The 20,119-nt window shown below is 37.7% G+C and overlaps 1 protein-coding gene across 10 annotated transcripts in view; it reads right to left on the bottom strand.

The window, feature by feature from the left end:
• DGKB (diacylglycerol kinase beta) overlaps positions 1-20,119 on the bottom strand; it is an 833,256-nt gene that overhangs the window by 571,887 nt on the left and 241,250 nt on the right. For all 10 annotated transcript variants that reach the window (XM_073009083.1, XM_073009084.1, XM_007981994.3 and 7 more), the window contains one exon: positions 3,350-3,503. In XM_073009083.1, the coding sequence (XP_072865184.1) occupies positions 3,350-3,503 (154 nt within the window). The remainder of the gene's footprint in view (positions 1-3,349; positions 3,504-20,119) is intronic.

The raw sequence follows: 20,119 nt of genomic DNA, 5'->3' as shown, positions 1-20,119 counted from the left end.
TAGTCTGTGCAATTTTTCCCAAATCAAGTACAGTCTGTTTTTGGTTTTTTTGTTTTGTTTTGTTTTGTTTGTTTGTTTTTCCATTTTGAAACCCGATTTGATTTTTACCTCTAGTAAATCTGGCATCTTCTATTCAGTAGTTAATATATGCTATTAGAAGAAAAGGAAGTTTTAGGTTTGAATTTCTTACAAAATCATCTAAATTATCAGAACTATTCTCTTCTATGTGTGATACAGTTTTTAGACAGACAAAATTATCCATAAAGATTTTCTCTTCTTTCTCAAAACTCAAGGATAATATCATATCATGTAGAATTAAATACAGGACAACTTTCTTGTTTAATTCAATTTAAGGTATGTGTGATACATTTATAGCATGCAGCAGAGAACATGGAAGTTTTAATTCCTAGAATCATTTAAAAATATTCAGCCTAAAACACTATTAAACTGTGATACTACACATTAAGAACAGATCCACTGACACTCATTCTGAGAAAAACAGAAAGTGTGGCGAGCCTCTCAATTCATGATTGAAAGAGAATTATTTAAGAATCTAAAAATATTTTATAAGAAGAGAAAAATGATGACAAACGTATTAGTCATCATACATCTTGAAGGGCTACCATGTAGAATAGGTACACTTGTTTTAAAAAAGCTTCTATCAACATATGATTACTTTAGGAAAAATATGTTACACCATTAATAGATGCGAAGGCCAGACGCCGTGGCTCATGCCTGTAATCTCAGCCCTTTGGGAGGCTGAGGCAGGCAGATTGCTTGAGGCCAGGAGTTCGAGACCAGCCCAGCCAACATGGAAAAACCCTGTCTCTACTAAAACTATAAACATTGGCTGGGCATGTTGGCATGCACCTGTAGGTCCCAACTACTTGGGAGGCTGGGACAGGAAGATCCCTTGAACCCAGAAGGCAGAGGTTGCAGTGAGCCAAGATCACATCATTGCACTCCAGCCTGACTCGTCATTGCACTGCAGACTCTGGAAAGAAAAGAAAAAGAAAAAGAAAAAGAAAAGAAGGAAAGAAGGAAAGAAGGAAAGAAGGAAGGAAGGAAGGAAGGAAGGAAGGAAGGAAGGAAGGAAGGGAGGGAGGGAGGGAGGGAGGGAGGGAGGGAGGGAGGGAGGGAAAGAGAGAGAAAGAAAGAAAAAGAAAGGGAAAGAAGGAAGGAAGGAGGGAGGGAGGGAGGGAGGGAGGGAGGGAGGGAAGCAGTACAATGTAAGGCTTAATATTATGGACTCTTCATCATATTGTCTAAGTTTCATTTATGACTCAACCATCTATTTCTTAGTTACATGTTCTTGCATTTTTATTTTTCAGAATGTCCGTTATTGAACTTATCTCTTTACCAACACGTGTGTGTGTGTGTGTGTGTGTGTGTGTGGTGTGTGTGAAATGGAGTTTTGCTCTGTCACACAGGCTGGAGTGCAGTGATGCGATCTCGTCTCACTGCAACTCTGCCTCCTGGGTTCAAGTGATTCTCCTGTCTCAGCCTCCCGAGTAGCTGAGACTACAGGCACCTGCCACACGCCCAGCTAATTTTTTTTGTATTTTTAGTAGAGACGAGGTTTCACCACGTTGGTCAGGCTGGTCTCAAATTCCTGACCTTGTGATCTGCCCACCTCAGCCTCGGAAAGTCCAGGGATTACAGGCGTGATCCACTGTGTCTGGCCTCTATACCAACAATTCTGTATGCTACTTTGTGATTCTGGAGTTGGGAATCTCTAGACCTATGGCTCTCCTTGATCCCTAAGCTCCTTGCAGGGGATTTTTAAGGTCAAAATAATTTTCATAATGGAATTGAGATATTATTTGCTTTTCTTACTCTCATTCTCTTTTGAGTGTACAGTGAAGTTTTCAAGAGGCTATATGACATATGATCCAGTAACAGAAACATGCTACCAGATATAATTTACCCAGCTGTCCTCCATGAAGTCAGGCATTAAAGAGATTTGCAATGATGCAAAACAATGCTACCCTTCTCACTATTTTTGTTTGTTTTTGAAAATAGTTATTTTTCATAAGAATGGGTTATTTTTTATTAACAGGTAGTGGGCTGATTCTTGTTATTTTTGGAATGTCTCATCGTTAATATGGTAAATCTCAATAGATATCACTCACATAAACATAAGTTCCTTCAGGTCCTCAGTTTTTAAGAGTTCAAAGAGTCCTGTGATCAGAGTGAGAAACACTGTTGCAGATATTTCTTCATTGCCAGTGGATTCCTGTTCTGTCCATAGAGGACACTAGAGAGAGATGAGAAGGCACAGGGGTTGGGGGAGTTGGGGGAGAAGGGGTAGACCCTGAGAGAGAACCTGCTGCTCCTGTTGAATCTCTGCAGCCATTCAGCCCCGTAGCGAGTTGTCCAGTGTAGGCTCTAGTCTCTAGCTCATGTTCACACCATCAAAGGCACAATGAGCTCCCCGCTAGGCAATCTGGGACAGGCCACGATGATGCACCCTCCTCATAGGTCTCAGTTCCTGGGCTATAGACCCGTCTTGAATTCCCGAGCTTGAATTCCAGAGGCAGCCGGGAAGTATCATTGCCACAGAAGCACAAGAGCTGGGTCCGCTAGGCAACCCCTCACCTCAGAATTTCATCCTAGCTCCAAGAAATCCTTCCTCAGGGCTTCTGGGTTGTGATTATCGCCATCTAAGGGCAGCACATGTTTCCTGGGAGTCTATCTACATCACCTGTGTTTTCTTTTTGCTTTTTCAACCCTCCAAAACAGTTTAACCAATTACACTGTTTTACATTGGGTAATACAGTGAAATTTCTGGTTTCCTGACTGGAGGGAGATTGATACAACAGGTATTAGTGTAATTATGCGTCTCTAAAAAGCTACCCATAATGAGAGAACCACCATCTCCATGGTGACACAAATTTAAGGTATCTAAAAGAAAAATCAAATCTCTGTTCTGAGCTTACAAATCTAAACATGTGAAAGTATATTGGCAATTAGCACAATAGATATTAAATATTATAAGTTTTTTAAATATAATTGCTTTATGACCACATTTTCAAATACTCAGCAATCTATACTTATCTAGCTATTTAAAAAGAGCAGTTTTCCAAATTTGATGGAAATATCTCTTCAAATTATTACCTAAACACAGAATTCTAAAGCAAGTGATAGATAAGGATAAATTATATTTTCTCTAATTAGCTATAATTATACTGGAAACATTTTAAATAACTCACACAATCTTATTGTGAAAGTCTAAATACTGCAAAAAAACAATTTTTATGCAAATCATCATTCATTTTTTATGATAACTAGATATTTATTTAGCCTTTGAAATTTGTATTTTATAAACGTTTAAAGTAAGTAAACTTACCGCCTGATAGGAGAGCAGGTTTACTTTTTGCCATTGGACTAGAATGAGGAAACTTGTTGCTAAATGACATGAAAAGGTGTGCAGTGAAATCATCAGGAAGCTCGGCTTCCAGGAATGTCTTCATGAATAGTTTGAAACCTTCAAAATCTATTGTCTGGAAAAAAAAATTTAAACATATATTTTAAGATCCAACCAAATGTTAAAATTTTGTGCTGTGTTCAAAATCATTAGAAGTAGAAATGACCTCAAACCATTTTATATCCAAGTTTAACAAAAAGAAAGTGCCTATTTGAGAAATAGAGTGGGCTGTCCTGGGCTAACAATGGCATTGGGATATGTATGTCTTACCTGTGATGGCATAGCAGGAAGAGGAATAAGTTTCTAGTTAGATATTTCTATTTCCACAGTATCTGTAATGCCTTGAAAAATGTACTCTTTGAAACTTAGTTTCCTCCTGTCTAAATTGGGAATAATAATAATCCCACCCCACACAGTTGTTGCAGTGATTAAATCAGGCAATCACTGTGAACAAGCCAATACAGAGTCATTTATATACAACAGGCACTCAGAGAGAAAGGAATTTTCCATCTTTTTTGCTTGTCACTAATGGTGATTATTGCTTTTGACAATGTAAAAAGAGGTTAACCTTAACGTGTCAACTAAATGCCAAGCTCAATTGATATAACCTTCTAAAACTACATATGTAGACTTTCCAAAGAAACGTATTTTAAGACCTTACTCTCTGATACTCATTGTAGAACTATATAAATGAGTAGACATTTATTTGGAGAGAATTTTGGTGGTGTTAGGATCTCCATGCCCTTTAGGGGAAACGGTGATAGAAGACAACTTCCAATCTCAAGCTTAATGAGAGCCTTTCACAGGAGCCATAGTGAAGAGCTTGGTTTCTCCTTGGAGATGAAGGCAGTGGGCCAGGATCTGATTCCTTCCTAGGAAATTGAGGACAAGCACATGGGTGCTCTGGGGACAAAGGCAAGAAAATGGTGCTATTTTAAGTTGGCCAGAACTCCTCGTGACTGCAGGAACAATGGTGCATGATTATTTTCTGGGAAACAGATATAGACCACATGGAGGAGAAGGCCAATGGAGTGGTCTTGGGTTCTCTCCAGTAGTGCATTTGAAAGGACTAGAAGACCTACAGAGAAGAGGCTGGAATAAAGCCACATGTACCCAGATCAAGAGAGTGCAAGGGATGGGCTTGATAGTAAGCCCTTGAAGGGCAATTTTTTTCCCCAGTTTAATGTGCTGAGATGCAACTGAAAATATGACAAAGAGGAAATTTGGCTGGCTGATACTCTTAGATCTGTTCACATTCCTGGCAGGTAAGAATAAAATTAACTTTGGAATAGAAAGTTTGTTTATCCAATGTGATAATACTGGGGGAAAGACATGGAGAATGACCAATTTTATTATTGCATTATTTGGGACAAACCTAAAATTAAATATGACATTCAGGAATATCATTAGAGATAGTAAATTTGTATAGATTTGATCATGTGCCAATTAAGTTTACATACGATGTTTGCTTTTTTACCTAATAGAATCTCAGGCAATAAAACAATGAAACCAAACACTTTATTTATTAATAGTCCCAAGATTCTGCCTATACCTTAATCTAACTTTTTAATTTAGTTTCACTTTGCTTATTGATTCTCACAAGGACACTTCAGATATTTATTTTGGTGGCAGTAAGAAGATTTCATTTTCTTCCATATTTAATAAATTACCACCACTACCATAGAATATTGTCAATTCTAGCCTGTGAGGTTGAGGTTGCAGTCAGCTGAGATTGTGTCACTACATTCCGGCCTGGTGATAGAGCGAGACTCCGTCTCAAAAAAAAAAAAAAAAAAAGAAGAAGAAGAAGAAGATTGTCAATTCTAGTAGAAGAGGGAATTACGTAACTAAAAACTCTAAAAAAAAAAATGTGAAGAATAGCCTCAGGTAGGAGTAGTGCTTCCAAAAAACCAATTTGCTACAATGAATTCAGCCAACACTTAAAAACATGGTGATTAGGCCAACAGTCAGTCACGAGATCCAAATAGTTTCCTTGAAAAGGAGCACCTACTCTTACTAAGAGAGCTCCTTAGAGACGGCCTATTAAAGAGAAGTATTCCACATTCACTTGGCTGAGTGACCAAAATTGATAGCTAATCTTCAACATGTATGAAGGCCCATGAGGAACCAGGAGTTGATTTTATTGTAAAGTTGCAGGAAGTCTGTGGGATGAAAATATTCACAAGCATTATGGTTAGAAGCAAAGTTACTTATGGTAGCACTTCCTTCTGTTCCTAGGTCTTCCATAGTCAGTATTTTATTTAGCAACATAACAGATGATAAGGAGCATGGTCTTTGAAGTCAGACTACCTGGATCTACTCTTGAAACCAACACAAGCTGTGTGACTGTGGACAATTTAAGCTCTCTGTGCCTCAATTTCTTCATCTATAAAACGAGAATAATAGCACCTACTTCTTGATTTGTTAGGAGGAACATATTATTTACTATTTTTAAAGCATCTGAATGACATCTGGCACACAGTAAACACTGTATGTAATTGAATCAATTTTTGTGTAAAGAATCTCCATTTTAAAAATTCACAATTCCAAACAATATTTGAAGAAGAAGCCTAAAAGCCACATTACTTCACATGTTTTCATATTCATTTAACAAGCCATGCATGGTTCATTGTCTTTGTTGCTACTTTAAAAGCTAGTAATAAAATGTGAACTTCTAGAAGTAGTAAAGGACTAGAAATTAGTGAAAGTTTTTCTCTGAATCTGCTTTTGGACCATAATTATACCTTAAAACACTTCTTTCAAGCCAAGATTTTAACTTGGTAACATAACAAACAAACAAAACCAACAAAAACAGAGTTCAGAATAAAGCAATTGTGTTTCAAATTCTAATACTTCCACTCACCACCTAACTGATATGGGGCAAGGAATTTATCTGTTCTTTTGAAGGAAAAATATGCCAAATCCCAAGTGTGTGCTCTTTACAGAGCCTTTCAGAACCCAGGTAGATGGTCATTAAAATCGCTGCCTGTAATTTAATGATGGAAGCCAGAAAAATAACCAAGCAAAAGGAAAAATGAACTTTAATATCTATTGATAGAGGCAGGACACAGACAAATGTCTTGGCAGATAAGAGAGGGTCCTCAGAGAACCTCCAACCTGCCCAGGTCATTGTGCACAGGAGGCCTGTCTAAACATGCCCATGGTCTAAGCATGTCCTTTAACACATACTCAGTAAGGGAAATAAATCACTGTGGAGTGGTTCAGACTAAGGACCCACATGTGCACTAGAAAAATGGGGTGGAGCTACCAGAAAGTCATGCTTTATGCAGGGGAGAATCCTGGCCTCTTCAGCTCATGTGTGGTGGCCTGGTATTCAATTTGTGAGGTGGAAACCTAAATGCAGGACCCCTCTCTTTGTTGAGAGCTTTCTTTTCTCTTAATAAATTCCACCCTCTTTACCTTTCAATGTGTCTGCATGCTTAATTTTTCCTGGTCGTGAGACAAGCGCCCGGATTTAGCTGAATTAAGAACCAAAAATGCCTGCATCATTTGGTGGCCTATATGGGGACATGAGGAAGGGTGAGTAAAATGTGAACCCTTCCTTTCACTTTCGTTTCTAGGCCTTCCAGTCCTCAGACATTTTCTGAAGGCAGAGGAAACTGCATCCCCTGCGTCACTCTTGGATTTGGGAATGTCGGCCTCAGTCCAACACAGTCTTTGCTAAGGTATTTTTCTTCTTTTTTTTCAGGACTGTAATGGCACCTATCTTTTCTTTTACAATACCAAGGGTGTTCCACCCCAACCCCAATGGCTGCCACATGGGAAAGATGTGAAAGTGGTGGCTCCCTGTGCCCCATTCCCTCCCTGCTGGGGCACATGGCCGTGTCTGCTGTATATACACTTGGCTTCCAACAGCCATGCAGGGTGGGACTGAGCCGAAGTTGCTACCTGGGCCCCAGGGCAATCTTGGGGGCCAGAGGCCCTGTGCAGACAGGTGGCCAGTGTTCCCTGCCACACATCCATACAGTCTTCCTCTCCCCTGGCCAAGGAGTCCAGCTTGGTGGGACAACGATTAAAATGTTCTCTCTGTTTGCATAAGAACAAGAGGTTTCTTCCCCAGGCATTTCCCTGCCCTATGCTTAAGTTTTGTTTTGTTTTGTTTTGTTTTGTTTTGTTTTGTTTTTTTCCTTTCTTATCTCCACCAGGTCAGGAGTTCAGGGATTGATGTGAAGGTAGTTACAGTTTTTGCTATTACCTAGATTGGCAGGGACCACAATTGATTTTGCACCAACCTAATAACACAGCCCTGTGAGTACAAGGGGCTTCTCAATGCCAGAGGATTTTTCTTGAAAGGTGTTTTATTAGGCCAGGACTCCAATACACAGGACACCCTTTTCTCTCTCATGTTTGAGAGGACCCAATTTTAGAGCTTCACCTTAGCATCTGGCTTATGATAGGGAGGCAATTCTTTTGTCCCAAACTCAATTCCAAGCTTTGGATTGAAGCCCTAGGAAAGAAAACTGGATCTTAGGGATCCAGAGGCAGACAACAACAGAAGTTAAAAGGCACACACCACACATGAGCTTGACTAATTCTGGTTGATTAAGCCAAGCCTCCCGTTTCATGGGTAGAGGTCATGCTAGTATCCATGGCGTAAATGAGGTTTCAGGAACTCAAAGGCTACTTATAGCAGAGGGAAAGGCAGTGAGTGCATGGGGAAGTGCAGATAATCCCATGCCCTAGGCCCACCTGTTAACGTGAGTGAAAGCTGCATTGACACCCACGGGTGGCACCCTGTTGTGGTCACCAGGACTTGGGGATATAAGGATGAAAGAAGGAAAGAGGAAGCTTTTTCCTTCTCTCTCTCATGTCCCCTGGACATTCACTAGGAAAAGAAAGGAACCAGGGACGCCCTGTTCCCCTCTTTCTAGATGAGTAGCCATTCATCTTCAGTCTGTGCCCCTTACAGATACATTCTGAGCCCTGGGGCTCCTTTGGAAAAAATGCCTTCTTTTTCCCCCTTGGTCCTCTCTTCACAGATGGTTAGTTGTGTCTCCATACTACAGGACACTCCTCTCGGATGCATCCTTCAACCTGTTTATTTCTCAAACCTTAAACTAGTTGGCTTAGAGTTGAGCTCAGGGGAGGGGAACCCAGAAGCCTGACATGCCAGCAAAGAGATAAAATATTTTATAACAGTCAGACATTTGGCCTCCCTCTCCCTGTGCAAACCAGTAAAAGGAAAGGTAAGGATCACTGTTTATATTCCTTGTAAAGTTTTGATTAATCAAAAAGAATTTATGAAGTTGGTCTCAAGCTGTAGCCAATCTGGTGTGCTTTACATGTCTTTCTATATCGTTCTGTTAGAAAGAGGAGTACCTTAGGATGTGATAAGGACCTAGGACCCCATAAACCCACTGTTCAAGTCAGCCTGGCAAACTGCCCAATACCAAACTATTCGGCAGGTCTCCATCTTGTTTTACATCCTTGGAAGGGTGACTCGTAACCATGTGGCAGTATGTTGTTTTCGTCCCTGCCATTTTACAGTGGCAGCCTGGGATCAGTCCTGGCTTAGGGAATGAGTAGTTTCTGGTAGATACCTATGTGACTTCTGCCATTTGCTGATTCTCTCCCACTCCATGAACAACTTCTAGCTTTCTTTTGTGAATCTTCCTTTCTCTGAGCTACCCTTAAAGGTTCTAGTTTTTGTAAAAACTGCTTACCACCCCTTTGAAAATACTTCATACACTCGCAGTTAAATCATAACCTTTTGAGGCTTGTTGGTTTCACCTGTGAGGCTACTTTTAGTAAAGTTCAAAAGCCAGAAATATGAGCCATTTGGCTTGGCTAAAGTTGGGTAGCCAGGGATTTAAAAGGATTTTCTTAAAGAATGCTCAACTTAATTAAAAGTGGATATCCAAGCTATAGGGATATTTAAAAGGCCTTTATGTCTTTCTCTTCATGGATCTTGTTTTTCTGAGAAAGTTTTTTACCCCATCAACTGAACTTTTTTTCTCCATTTTGTCTTGTCACTCTTAATGAACTCATGAGACACCCTAAGATAATTTCTGATGAACTGAAACTACTTGGGAAAAACAGAAAAGATATAACGTATTCCATTTTTGGAGAAACCTCTGTTTTCCTCATGGAACCCCAGTAATTAGAGGTAGATAATCCCTTTCAAAATCTGTTTTTGTCTTCTACCTATATCTGCTTATTAGGTACTGTTACCTTTGTTTCTTAAAGGGCTCCACTCTCAGGCCAATTATCCAATTAGGAGATTGGCAAATGAAAAATCTTAAAACTACTGCATCTTCTTTGTCTATATAATTATATAGGTGATTTCTATATAAAAGCATTCTAATTAATTGACCTAAAGAAAAATAAGCACTAGATCAAATATTTTTTCAAGGAAAATAAAAAGCTGTTATACCTTTTGGTTCATGTAGTTTTAATCTTTGAGAAATAAAAAGTTTTAAAGATTATTGGTAAAATTCAAATGTCATTAAAATTTAAATAGGTGATCTAAATTGTGCAAGTCAGATACTAAGTTTGCTAAATGTTTTAAGGTTGTAAACTGCTTCTTCGGCCTTTGAGGACTGTTCAACTTGCCCGCTTTACAACTTGGTAAGGCCTGAGGACATATAGAATTAACCAAACCCTTGAACAGGCTAGAAGGAATCAAACTTTATTTGTGCCTAGTGCATAATTAAAACAATTTACTGGATTTCACATTAAAGTTAAAAATTGCTAAGAGTTACCATTATAACATGTAATTGAGACCACCACTGAAAATAGGTATACATGCAAGGTGTGTAAGAATAGTAAAATGTATTTTCAGTAAAAGATTATAAGAAGGCATGGAAATGTAAGTAAATTTTTGCATAGGGCTAAAGGATTGTTTTAAATTTAAAAAAGTTGAATAAGCTAAAGCTTTAAACAAGTTGTGGAATTTTTCTAAATTTAATTTTGCAAAAGAAATTCTGTGTATGAACATAGACTAAATTCAAAGGATATTATACTTTTTTTTTTTTTTTTTTTCTGTAAAGTGAACAACGAAATAAAAGCACAACAAGGTTTTCTTAAAGCACTAATCTGTTCTTTAGCAAAATTTGTAATGGGTTATAAAAGGTTTTTAAGAATCTTACCTTATGGTCAAACTGGTTTAGAATGTATAGAATTGTCTATAAGGTTTCATTAGAAAATTTGTGTTAATAGTAAACTAATGTAAGGGTAAAATTTGGCTCTCTCTCCCTTGTTCAAGATTTTTATGTAATAGTAAAGAATAAAGAACTATTTTCATTTGCCTTGTAAATAGACTGTCAAGGAAAAGAAAGAGAAGACAGGAGACAAATTGTTTGAAAAGTTAAGTCCTTCCTCTTAATGAGTACGGGTTTTCCCTGTTTTAAAATTTTTGAGTCATCATTTTAACAAAATAACTAACTGGGATTGTATTTCAAATTATCAATGTTTTAAACCTCTAACATTTAACAGCCTTCCCCAAATCAAATTTCAGCTTCAAGATTGTCTTTCCTGACCCCTAGCTTTTGGATGCTACAGAAGGTCCCTAGAGCATCCAGAAGAAGAGAGGTAAACAGAATAATTTAACATGGTTAGGTACATAGGATTGCCAAAATGATGTTTAATTTTCTTTGGGTTATATTTCAGTGAGTAATGCTAATATATGTCCCAAAATTATATGGGATTTCTAAAATTCTAATGTTTGAGCATATGCTATCAATCACAATTAAGGTTATTTTATTAAGTTATGGTAAACCACAGAGATAACCACATTTTGTCAATCACATTTCTGACTATAACTACCCTGGTCATTTTGTTATTCACAATTGTCTTCTTTTGATCCTCTTCAAAAGATGGTTTATAATCAGCTATAAAACTTTGATGGGTGTTCTCAAATACAAGTTTCTGATAACGTTGGAGACTGTAACATTGGACTAAAAGGAAAATGTACAGGACTCATGAAGAGCTGAAACATTCATGGATATTAAGCAGAACAAGAGTTAACTGAATGGACTGAACTAATAGAAATCTGAAGTAATCGCTGGGCGTGGTGGCTCAAGCCTGTAATCCCAGCACTTTGGGAGGCCGAGACGGGCGGATCACGAGGTCAGGAGATCGAGACCATCCTGGCTAACACGGTGAAATCCCGTCTCTAATAAAAAAAAAAAAATACAAAAAACTAGCCGGGCGAGGTGGTGGGTGCCTGTAGTCCCAGCTACTCAGGAGGCTGAGGCAGGAGAATGGCCTAAACTCGGGAGGTGGAGCCTGCAGTGAGCTGAGATCTGGCCACTGCACTCCAACCTGGGCGACAGAGCGAGACTCCGTCTCAAAAATAAATAAATAAATAAAAATAAAATATAGAAAACTGAAGTAATCTTTTTAAAAACTTTTTGCTTGAAACATTGCTGATCCTTGTTTTGTTATTCAGAGTCAAGGAAACTTTTATTTTCAGCTATTTACAGTCTTTAATAATTGAGTAAGGTATACTCATGTGAACAAAATTTGGAACATACTTCTTTCTCTTTGCCTGGTTCCTCTAGAATTTGGAAACTATCTGTGAGTGTTCTTATGGCAATATGGTTATTTGCATCAGTGCAATAAGAATTCATTTTCTTTGGCAACAGTACACAATTTGAGAAACTGGTTATTTTACTAAGATTTTGACTGGAGAGGTGTGCTTCCCTTTAAGTAATCAAGCTCAACTTGCAGAGCCAATAGAAGCCCCTTGGGAAAACTGGCTTCATACCTTGTCTACACAGTCCTCATCCTGGTTTCCTAATCTGTGATGAGTAAAGAATGTCACTTTCTAATGGGCCCACGAACTCTATATTCTAGGGACGTCAAGAAGAGAGGAATTCACCCAATTCTTAGGTATTGAGAGTACTAACTCATGACTGGGCTTGACTTTACAAGTCCTATCTGAGATTCCTTATGGAGCAGAACTCCATCGAAAGCAATTTTAAGAGCCTACGTAAAAATAATTATTCTTGCTGCATTTTATGCAAACTGTCAGGCCAAGTATAAGACTGAAGTCTATTTTGCAAACAGCTCAGTCCTATCATGATTTGTTTTTAACAAAAATGAGGACTGGGGAGAGAAAAATTATGTTTCAAAACTTATCACACATTTGTCATCAAATTCTAGTCTCATTAGTTGTTTTTAATTTTTTTTTTTTTTTTTTTGGCCTACATTTTAGATTAACCCTCTTATTCCTGTGAACCAACCGGCAATTTCTGGCTACAACTCAGAAGAAACAAAAGGCATAGGTAATATAATAATCTGGATCAATATTTTAATTCTGAAAAATTATCCTGCAAATCCCGACAGATGATAGGAGTAAATAGGGTGCTCATAACCCAGAGGTTCCTCTGGGAAAATAAGAGGAAAGGAGCTAACCAAAGCCAAGCCCCATGCAACCAAATCTTGCAGGCATAATTATAGCCACCAGTTATCTGGGCATGCTGGCAGCCTTAGGATTTTTGAGCTGCCCTTACTCATCCCTCTTTGTTTGGTTTTAATATATGTCTTCTAATAACCCCGTTTGTTTCTTCTCACCTTCAGGCCATCAAACTCAAAGCAGTCATAAAAACAGAGTCTCGAATGATGGCCTCTTTTTACAGAGAACCTTAAATAGGCTTTTGAGAGAGTTATGACTGCCATATTTCCAAAACAGCGCCCCCTAACAGCAGGAAGTAGTTAAGATCAGTCTTCGTCCCTATTCTAACTGCAGTACCTCTTGTGTACCACTTTAGAGGGGAGAATAATAGAGGTAGGAGGCAGAAAAATGCCTAGGCAGATAAAGGAGGGTCCGGAGAGAACCTGTGACCCACCCAGGCCATTGTGCACAGGGGGGCTTGCCTAAGCGGTCACAGAGAAAAATTCTGTCCCTTGATATATGCTCAGTAGGGAAATGAATCAATGTGTAGTGGCTCAGACTAAGGGCCCACATGTGCACTGGAATGATGGGGAAAGCCACCAGAAATTCGTGCTTTATGCAGGGGAGGAGCCTGACCTCTTCATCTCATGTGTGGTGGCCTGGTATTCAATTTGTGAGGTGAAAACCTGTGTGTAGGACCCTCTCTTTTCTGAGCACTTTCCTTGCATTTAGTAAATTCTGCCCTCCTCAGCCTTCAATGTGTCAGCATGCTTAATTTTTCCTGGTTGTGAGACAAGAACCTGGATTTAGCTGAACTAAGGAGTAAAAATTCCTGAATCATTGGCATTTCTCCTAATAAGCAATACATTTCTTCTTGACTCTTCTTTTTTCAGCACTCAAGAAGACTTTCTGAAATTTCTGAAGTGTAGTTCTCTCTGGCTCAGCAAGCAAAATACTGTTTTATTTTCTGACAGCTCTAAGTCTTAATTCCCTCCATATAAAGTTGTATATGAAATCAATCATTCAGGCTGGGCATGCTGGATCATACCTGGCACTGTGGGAGGCTGAAGCAGGCAGATCACCTGAGGTCAGGGGTTCAAGACCACCCTGGCCAACATGGCAAAACCCTATCTCTATTAAAAATAAAAAAATTAGCCAGGCATGGCGGCATGTGCCTATTGTCCCAGTTACTCGGGAGGCTGAGACAGGAGAATGACTTGAACCTTGGAGGCAGAGACTCCATATATATAAAAAAAAGGAATCAATCATTTTATTACAGAGTTGTCTCAATGTAATAAAAATTGATTAAAGCAGTTAGCATGCACTTGGGCACATAATATATAAAATAAATAAAAGGAGTAGGTAAAAGGAAGTACTGTCCTAAGCTTAGATACATTTTTAAGTTATCTTAATTTGCCTTTTTTTTTTTTTCTTTTTTTGAGACAAAGTCTTGCTCTTCTTCCCCATGCTGGAGTGCAATGGCATGATCTTGGTTCACTGCACAACTTCCGCCTCCTGGGTTCAAGCGATTCTTCTGCCTCAGCCTCCCAAATAACTGGGATCATAGGTGCCCACCGCCACACCAGCTAATTTTTTTATTTTTAGTAGAGACAGGATTTCACCATGTTGGCCAGGCTGTTCATGAACTCCTAACCTCAGGTGATCCATCTGCTTTGGCCTCCCAAAATACTGGGATTACAGGTGTGAGCCACCATGCCCAGCCAATTTGCCTTTTTATTGGTACAGAAAACTGTAAACTTCATTGCATCTTTCTGAATTAAAAACTTCAGGTTTTGTGTGTCTCAAATACTTTGCTATAACATTTCTGTGTCAGGTAACAGAGACAAATAACAACTTTTATAAGGCAATAATTCTAAAAAATAAATCTTCCTTTGAAAAATAAAAGCCTACTACAGATATAAGAATGAAGTGAAAATTTCCTCAATTCTTAAATTATTTCTACAAGATGACATCACATTATTTATTGCTGAAGTGTTATTGACAATGTAAATTTCTTTCTCAAACTTCTTCACTGTGTTCTTTGGAGCAAAATTAATTTATCTCACATTTTCTGGCAATAGATAGGGCTTACAATGTGAGAAAACACAAACTTCTTTTTTTTTTTTTTTTTTTTTTTTTCTGAGACAGGGTCTCTCTCTGCAGATTGGAGTACACTGGCCCAGTCATAGCTCACTGCAGCCTTGATCTCCCACACTCAAGCAATCCTTCCACCCAAGCCTCGCAAGTATCTGGGACCACAGGATAGTGCCATCATACCTGGCTAATGTTTTTTTAAAAATTTTCTAACTCAGAGTTTTCAATTCACTGAGAAACGTTTCTTCAATGAGTTTCCTGGTTAACCCATCCGTTTTCTTCTCTTGTAAGTAAAGTCTTTTCAAATATCTCCTAAAATTCTATGTTGTTCATATTATTAGACATTTCTGATAAATGGATGATATCCTCATCTGTATATTTTCCTTAGATCATGACTTACAAGAACATTTCCAAATTTAGGCATCAGAGTTTCTACGGCTGTCATGTAACAGCATTAGAATTGCTTTTGGAAGACTGTGACCTTTAAATAGAATGAGATCATTTATATGCATATCAATGAAGCCATTAATGATGAAAATTGGGTCAGACTTAACTGAATGACTACTCAAAAATTGAATTGCTGTAGGCTCAAACACATCCACGCACATCCGCGCACACACACACACACACACACACACAAATGTTAAAAATTTTAAAAACTGCTTTTTCATTTTTTTTTTTCCTTAAGGAACAGCCACAGACTATTTAGGGAGATAACAGACAATTTGTAAAGAATACTGACTGAGGGAGCTGCTCAGATGTCGCTGCCAAATTGGCACAGATTCAAGGCACATTTCTATATGCCTTTCATTATTATTTCTGACCATCTGGATCCTTTGTTTTTAAATCCTTGTTAATACTAAAGAGAAGACACTAGTATTCATCCAAGCAGATTCAAAGTGAATGAAAATAAATGTCATCACTCTATCCTTAATTTCTTTTCGTAGTTTTGGGTTGTGGATTTTCTCATATTCAAAAAGTGTTCTTTGAGCACCCACTCAGCACCAGGCTCTGTTCTAGGTGTTTGAGTAAAGATGTTACTAGAACACACAAAATTCCTTCCATGAAGGAGCTTAGCTTCTAATGAAAGGAATAAGAAAACAGCAACATTAATGTGCTGAATCTACAATTCCTAATGGTATTAAGTGCTATAGGAAAAAAATAAAGAAGAAAGAGATTTCTTGGGGGAATGTGCTTGCAGTTTTTTAAATCCAATTATCAAGAAATGAGAAGCTACTCTTTCAGTAAAGATTTAAAGGTGATGAGGCACATATTTGCACATATTTGGAGAAAGCACATTTCAGGCAGGGAAGACAGCTAGTACAATGGCCCTGAGTTATAAGGATGCTCCTGTTCCAGAGAAATTTCCACTGGAGCCAGTGAGGAGGAGCAGGAAACTGGAGCAGGAGTGAGGGAGGACTAGAGTAATAGAATACAAGGTCAAAGACTCAAGCTGTGGTGATGTGTGGACCGGGCAGAGCATACAGGATATTAGATCATCAAAAGAGAGTTATAGCTTTAATGTGGAGTAAGTTTTTAGTAGGAAATTCCATGATCTGACTCATATTTTAACAGAACCATGTGACCATAATAACACTTACTAGTATCAGACAAAAGATAACCTATGGGCAGTTTTTATGTTTTTCTAACTTGTATTCACCAGAAATTATAAATGATCCCTAAAACACAAAAATGAATCATTCAACTATTATAGTTAAAGTAACTGTTTGAAACTACAAAGAAATCACTTTATCTATCAACAAATGTTAACTGAGTACCTATATGTGTAAAATACAATGCACTTACTGAGCAAAGAACTCTGATGAAATTAAATAGATAATAATTTAAATTAATCAGAGTTTTTTTTTACAGTTTGCATTTCTATTTTGCATTCTAATTTATATCATTAACTAATTATATTAAATTTTAAAAACTGATATGAAGGTCACTGAGTGAAAGTATATTGATTAAATATGCAGCATGGCTATCTTACTGAGATTTCAAAATATAATTTTTTATATTAAAATTCATTTTAAAAAATTTATATTTTAAATATTGCATTTCTTATGCTTATCTTGCACTGCAATTGACTATTCATTATTTCAAATTTCAGAGAGTTCCTTGATAGTCCCCTAAATCTGTCATATAGATAGTTCCTTTGAAGAGAAAGAGTGCAAAGTGTGAAAACTTTGAATTTTAATTTTTAAATTAGTTTTGGCAAATGAAAACTATTTTAGCACTTCAGAGGCACATATTCCACTAACTCTAGCTTTACCTAAGACTACAATTATGAAGACTCAGTAGAAAGACAATTAAAAACTTTTCATTCCTGAAGGGCTATATGATCCAACACGATTTTGCATCACACAGTCTTTTACATTATAGGTCCTCATTATGTAACACTATCCACATGTTACTGTGTTTTAGGAACTGCACTAAGTATGTTATAGTGTGTTATCATTTAATCATCACAATACCTATGGACAAAGAAACTGAGGCTCAGAAAATTTCCTTAAATTGCCCAACACTAAAAGCTTCTAATTGACACTGAAGACATAAATATTTCTAACTTCAATGTGCATTACGTTATACTTAAAGTATAATTTTCTAAACAGATTTTGCAATAATAACACATGGTACAAGGTAATTTTCCACTGGTTTATCAGTATTAGATGCATTTACTGCTGTGTCAAATTGGTCTGCCATTTCAGATAAAAAAAAGATATACACAAATAAGGTATAACAATTAAAAGTAATGGTATGATTATTCAATTTCCCACTCTTGAAAACCCTGTGTTGACTGTAACTGTTTTTGTACCCTTTTGTGTTCAAAGTATAACCTATTACTTTGGGTCATATATCTGAAATGTATTCAAATCTGCCTACCCCCCATCTCCATTCTGATACCCATTGTCATCTAATGTTCTTACTTGATTGGACGGCCTCTGTAACTCATATCTAGTCTTCTCTTCTACCCAAGTCCATGGTCCACATTGCTACTGGAGGTATTTTTCTAAATGGAAAATTTAACTTGTTCACCTAAAAATATGATTTATGATTTCTTTCACCTTTAAAAATTAAACTTTATAGACATTCTAAGCATTTTTACCAAAATGTCTAGATTTATATTCCTTTAGTACCCTGCAATGCTCTTTTGCTTGAAAAAGCTATTTCTTTCTTTTTTTTTTTTTTTTTAAGATGGAGTTTCACTCTGTTGCCCAGGTTGGAGTGCAATGGCACGATCTCGGCTCACTGCAACCTCCACCTTCTGGGTTCAAGTGATTCTTCTGCCTCAGATTCCCAAAGTGTCTAAGACTACAGGCGCCTGCCCCCTCACCCAGCTAATATTTGCATTTTTAGTTGAGACAGTGTTTCACCATGTTGGCCAGGCTGGCAGGGTGGTCTCAAACTCCTGACCCCCAAGTGATCAGCCCATGTTGGCCTCCCAAAGTGCTGGGATTACAGGTGTAAGCCACCATAGCTGGCCAAAAAAGCTATTTCTAATGATGAAAAAGCACAAGTAAAAACAACAGATAAACCCTAAAAATAAAATTTAGATGTGACAGAGTAATGTTGGTTTTAACTTTTTAACTTATATTTGGAAAAGTACAAAAAGATCACCTAGAAACGCCAACATAAATTTTTAAATTCTATACCAATTGTTTAACAAATGTTATTAAAGAAGTGAAAGAACAAACATTCTACAATGTGAATTTAAATACCCCTTTTCAAAGTTGGCATTTATTATTAAACTAAGGAGAGTTATTTGTTTATTTCCCAAATGTATTTATGCTTGATTTCAAACTTCTTTGTAAAGAAAGCAATTGGTCACAATTGATATAATTGTATTTTATAATTGTAGATAGATTTGATAAGAAGAGGAACATCACTGAAACTGTATTGATGGTAATAGGGAAGAGAGGCAGAAATATTGGTTAACATGCTTCTTCTGTTCCTTGCTAACTAAGTGTCCTAGCACCATGTAGTTGTAGGAAGTGGAGCAATACAAGAGATAATAGCTCTGCTACCAGGACAGCACTGTGGATTGTGGCCAGGTTTGGGAGGGGGAGCAAATTACATGGCATGATCCCCACTCCTACCACATGGTGGAAGGAAATTATTTTTGAGTGCAGAAGACAGCAGAGTTAGAGTTCCTCAATTTAAAATGAGAAAATGAGGTCCTGAGAAAATGAAGGAAACAGAATTTGTTGATGGTATATCTCCAATATTCTCACTCTCATCTTTGGCATGTGCTCTAGAACTTTTCTATGAAATCACATTGATCATTAAAGTATGACCACAGCCACTGTCTCTAAACATTAGTGGAACACCTGTTATGTGCAAGACACAGAGCTATTTATTATACATACACTTTAGAATCTAACCCTTTTAACAGTCCAATAAGGCTGATGCTCTCTTCATTTTATAGGTGAACAAACGACAGATAGAAAACTTGTCCAAGGCCCGTTAAGATGAATTCAGGTCAGTCAGACTCCTCAGACCATATTTTCTCTGTTACACTTTCCTTATGCTTTCCATAAGGGAAAGGGTTGAATTTGGTTCTAGAAGAATAATTATAGCTTACAGTAAAAAGGTTTTTATATCATTGTTAATAATTATATCATTGTCATTATCCTTGTTAAAGACATTTAAAATATTACTTTAGGCAGCAGCACTACAAAAGGTAGGTTTTGAATCCCCAGGTTCCTTATTAAGGGGTAAAAGCATATTGTCTGAATGTAAAGGGTATACACATTAAGAGAAACTACATTACAGAGTACCAAGTGCAAAAATAAAGAAAGCCCCTGTGGAGTTATGAAAGCATAACTCAGCCTCAGGCTAAGGAACATCTACTGACAGGAAACATGTACGGAGAAAATCCTACACTCAGAGAACACTGATAGACAAAGAGCACACATAGAGCAGTGACATGTGCAGGCTTTCATTCTTCTCCCCTCGAATACCCTCAGTTTTGTCAGTTCTTTCTATTCTGTAACTGCAATAGCTTGCCTGCTAAGTCATTGCACATGAAACAAAGACTGGGCAAGGAAAAGGAAGGAAGAAACTCATTCTGCTGACTCCCCAAAAAGCTAGAGCTTATTTTGACCTGAGTTTTCAGACAGCCTCTAGAAAGGATGCAGGCTGTGCAGAAAGGTGTGTTTGTTGGGTGCTCAACAAAAGCCATTTAATAGCCAAGTCCTAAAAACGTACATACTTGAATGACAATTCTTGAATGACGT

This window comes from Chlorocebus sabaeus, chromosome 21 (assembly GCF_047675955.1).
Source record: "Chlorocebus sabaeus isolate Y175 chromosome 21, mChlSab1.0.hap1, whole genome shotgun sequence".
Taxonomy (NCBI): domain Eukaryota; kingdom Metazoa; phylum Chordata; class Mammalia; order Primates; family Cercopithecidae; genus Chlorocebus; species Chlorocebus sabaeus.
Note: the sequence above shows the minus strand (reverse complement) of the source record. Positions and strands in the feature narration are given on the sequence as shown.